Source organism: Helobdella robusta, assembly GCF_000326865.2.
Source record: "Helobdella robusta unplaced genomic scaffold HELROscaffold_29, whole genome shotgun sequence".
Taxonomy (NCBI): Eukaryota; Metazoa; Annelida; class Clitellata; order Rhynchobdellida; family Glossiphoniidae; genus Helobdella; species Helobdella robusta.
Window position 1 is genome coordinate 2,024,678 of NW_008704475.1, and position 4,807 is coordinate 2,029,484.

General features: G+C 34.8%; 1 protein-coding gene across 1 annotated transcript; it reads right to left on the reverse strand.

Moving 5' to 3' along the window:
• Positions 1-3,588: 3,588 nt before the first annotated feature.
• HELRODRAFT_174382 (hypothetical protein) lies at positions 3,589-4,032 on the reverse strand (the record flags this gene model as incomplete). The annotated part of the gene is made up of 1 exon (XM_009020883.1): positions 3,589-4,032. One exon carries the CDS (start codon positions 4,030-4,032, stop codon positions 3,589-3,591), a length of 444 nt encoding a protein of 147 aa, XP_009019131.1.
• Between the last annotated feature and the right edge of the window lie 775 nt (positions 4,033-4,807).

Genomic DNA, 4,807 nt, shown 5'->3' on the forward strand with positions numbered 1-4,807 from the left:
GGCATATAAATGGTTTTCCTCTTACCTTGGAGAAAGAAAACAATATGTCTCAATCGAAACCTATGAATCAGAAAGGCTCCAGATTAACTTCGGAGTCCCACAAGGCTCCATATAAGGACCAATACTTTTTACCTTATTTATAAATGATCTATGCCACATAACTACATCAGCTAAATTTTTATTATTTGCTGATGACACGACTATATACTTTCATACTAAAGAACCTAACAAAGATTTAAATTTTATCAACAATGAAATTCAATCCATCGCCAATTGGTTTACCTTTAATGATTTAATAATAAACTATACAAAGTGCACATATATGATATTTGGACCAAGAATACTAACCAATTGTATCACAGACTTAAATATACAAATCAATGGTAATCCCATACATCGATCGAGCTCAACAAAATTTTTAGGTATCTTCATCAACGATAACTTATCCTGGGACACGCACATTAATTTTATTTCCAAAAAAATAAATAAAACAATAGGTATATTATATAAAATTAAAAATAAAATAACAAAAAGTGTATTATTAGAATTATATTATACCCTTATTTACCCAAACCTAACGTATTGTAATTTGCTGGGGGAAACAGTCCAAATTTACACTTGCAACATATTTCCGTTAGCCAAAACCGTTTCATTCGTCTCTTTTTCAATCTTCATCCTCGCTGCCATATTTCTAATTATTACAATATTTTACAAATTATGAATGTTAAAAATATCCACTTGTATACCTTAGCTCTTTTTATGTATAAATATGTACACTGTGAACTCCCGTTGTTTTTTAAACATTTCTTCAACTTAAGAAGCTCGATCCAAACTAAAGTATTAAGGAATGCATCAACTTTTTATCCCAGTTATTCTAGATTGAAAATAATAAATAATAGCTTAAAAATTTCTGGTCCAAAAGTTTGGGATGAAATTATTAACACAGAAATTAAAAATATATGTCAAAAACATTTATTTAAAAACAAAGTCAAAAAATTTTTGATTGAGCAAAATACTTTTTTTTTAACTTGATATCAAAAAGGCAATCATATTTTGTATGTATGTGTGTGTGCGTGGGTGAGTGTGTGTGTCAGGTGTGTGTTGGGTGTGTTTGTGTTTGTATGTATCATAGTCACCTTTTCTTGAACAACATTTATTTACATTTATTATTTACTAGAACAAGAATTTCTTATCATTTGGCCAACTTATCATGTGTATACGGTTTTCATATGTTTCCATAAATGATATTTTTAATACGTAATTGTAGTAAATATACTTCATATTTAAATCATTATGAATTTTTATAGGTATGTATGTATCTGTGTATTCGGGCAGCGTGTTTTAGGAATATGAATTATGTTGGGCTTGGTTGGGTCTGCCGGGTCGTTAACAATCTGTGAGATTCGATCAAGTTCGACGAAATATGTATGTGTGTGTGTGTGTGTGTGTCTGAGGGTGGGTATAGGTGCGTGAGTGCGTGTGTGTGTGTGTGTTTGTGTGTGAGCGGGAGTGTTTGCGTGAGAGTGTGTGTGGGTAAGTGTGCGTGAGTTTGTTTGGGTGAGTGTGCGTGTTTATGTGTGTGTGAGTGTGTCTATGTGTGTGAGTGTGTGCATGTGTATGTGTAGATATGTGTATATATGTATATAAATATTGTATTCTAGGAGCGTTAACCAGGGTACAGCGGGGATGTATGTGGAGGGGCACATTCACTAGGCTGTTCCCTGAGACATGTGGCCACGCCCTATATGTGTATGGTGTGTGGCCATATTTATTTATGTGTCTATTTATTTGAGTGTGTAAGTGAGCGTATGTTTGGTTTCCAGATCATTTCATTTCATCGATTCTGTTTCTTCAGTTCTGTATAACAGTATTGTGATATGAATTGTAGTATGGTGCGTGTTTGTAAGTATGTGTGAGCGTGAGTTTATGTGTATGTATTTCATGACATTTCTGTTACATCTATAGTTAGAAATTTTAGTTAAGGGTGGCCTATCCACAAGTTTATCTTTTTTGGTCATCCTTCAAATCAAATAAAAATAAATAAAAAAAAAAAAAAAAAAAAAATATTTCCACCCATATACAAAGTAGATTTCAAAGGCAAGGATAATAAAAGAAAGTATTTAGTAACGTAACATTCCAACAAACATTCTATCATTAATAGAAAGGGAAAACACATAAAAAAATTTAATTAAAAAGTGAATGAATTTTTTTGATTAATTTTTTACGTTTTTCCACTTCCTACAATGATCGAATGTTTGTTGGAATGTTCCTAAATACTTTTTTATTATCCTTGCCATCAAAGGATGAAATTTTTTATTTATGGGGCAAAATTTTTTCATTTCTTCAACAGTTTTTCTTGATAAAAAAATTTTTTTCCTAGTCGTTTCCAAATCGAGAGAAAAAACTGATGAAACATACAAACCACACATAAACAAACACACAGACAAAATACACACTACCACACATAAAAATAACACACACACAAATACACATAAACCAACCCGCAGACAAAAGCACACATAACAAACACACAGACAAACGCGCGCACACACGATCACAGGCAAAGACACGCACACAAACAAACACACACACACACACATACATGCACCATAAGGAGCTTCTTGCTTCATTTGTAATTTAGTTACAACTGTACAGTTTTACTGATGGCAATATTGCGAAGATATTTCTTATCATAATGATGTTGCTATAGCATTTTATCATCAAATTCATCTTCAACATAATCAATGAAAGTCCTTCGATGTGTTAGCGTATGCATGTGAGTGTTTATTGTATATGTGTGTGCATGTGTATGTGTATTTGTGTTTTGTATTTGTGAGTATATGTGTGCATGTGCATGAGTTTTTGTGTGTCTGTGTAAATTCAAATCTTATTTAAATGTTTAAAAGCAATTTGAATCAAAGGGAGAGTAGAAAATTGACATAATTCAGATTCAGCAAATATTTTAAATCAGCAAGAAGATGGATAGAGATGGATGCAATACAAATATACAATTGATACATGACAAACATGCAGGACACATCAATGCTACATCCAAACTCACAAACGAACAAGCACGAATAAAACACATTCATGCATCGGAATGATATCAACATCAAATAATCATACATACATACATACATACTTACATACATACATACATACATACATACATACATACATACATACATACATACATACATACATACATACATACATACATACATACATACATACATACATACATACATACATACATACATACATACATACATACATACATACATACATACATACATACATACATACATACATACATACATACATACATACATACGACTTTTCCGCCGCTCGTTTGTTGGCCATGTCCAGCGTTGCCAGCTGTGGGTGGTTGAGATCGTGGCCTAACACCTCTGTGGGCACCAGGCTTGACGACGAGTCTGTGAGATTTGCCATTGGCTTCAGACTTGGCCTGGTCATTCAGAATAAATACACGTGCCGATGTGGCGCTGGGGCGGACGAGTTTGGGCACCACGGTTAGGTTTGTCGCCTGGGTGGGGGCCGTCAACTACGTCACTCAGCGCTAAACGATTACATTTGTCGGCTCTTCTCCAAGGCTTCAATCCCGGTTCTCAAGGAACCATCCGTCATTTCTGCGCATGATGGTAGACGCCCGGACGGATGCACGCTAATACCTTGGAGAGCCGGCAGATGTTTGGCGTGGGATGTTACGGTCCCTGGCACCCTCGCCGAACGATACGTAAACCTGACAAGTAAAGAATGCGGTTTGGCAGCGACCAGGGCAGCGGACGAGAAAATGAAAAAATATGGGAACGCCCTCCCCTCGATGGAATTCTTGCCAATATGCATCGAGGTTCTTGGCCCGATGGACCCCAACACCCTTAAATTTCTTAAGGAAATATGCAAAATGATCAGCGTCAGATCAGGCGACAGCAGGGAACTGTTTTTCGCAACTAACCACATTTCGTGCTTGTTGCAGCGTGTGCTTGAAAATATCCAACTGAATGCCGACATGTGCAATTAACGACAAATCAAAGTGTTAATCCATTTGTTACTTGATGTTTGACGGTTCAGTGTCACTCATCATGTTTTGGTTTTAACATACATACATACATACATATAAACAAACAAGCAAACACATACATACGTACGTACATACATACACAAAAACAATCATCACCACGACAAAAGTTCAAGTTATGCAGTTCAGTAGCTAGCATCTCATGTTTCCACATATTTAAGAAAGCACCAAGATCTCAAGCCCGCCGTTTAATTATTTTCTGACATCAATTGATTTAAAGTTGTATCGTTGCAGCTATGTATCTCTGGTACTTTTTGTATTTTATTGTGTTTTATTTTGTGATAATGTGTTACATTATTTTGTGTTGTATTATGCTTTATCAAATTGTATTGTTATTTTCATAAATGCTGTTCAATCCTTAATCCATTAATTAATTATTTTTTAAATTAATTAATTCATTCCTTTATTTATTCATTTTTGGCCCCTCCCGTGAAAATTTTGGCCCCCTGTAAAAATTTTGGCTCCCTCCCGAGATAATTTTGCCCACTGTAAAAATGTTGGCCACCTCCAGTTAAAATTTTGGCTCCCCTTAAAAATCTTGTACCTTCCCATGAAAATTTTGGTTCCCCGTAAAAATTTAAATATTTTAAAAATTGTGGCTTTCCCGGTCGAAATTGTCTAGGTCCTGTCAGCCACTGCACACATCCACATTCATCAATTGAGTTGTTTAATTATTTCCACAATCAGAATGATGCTGAATATAAATGT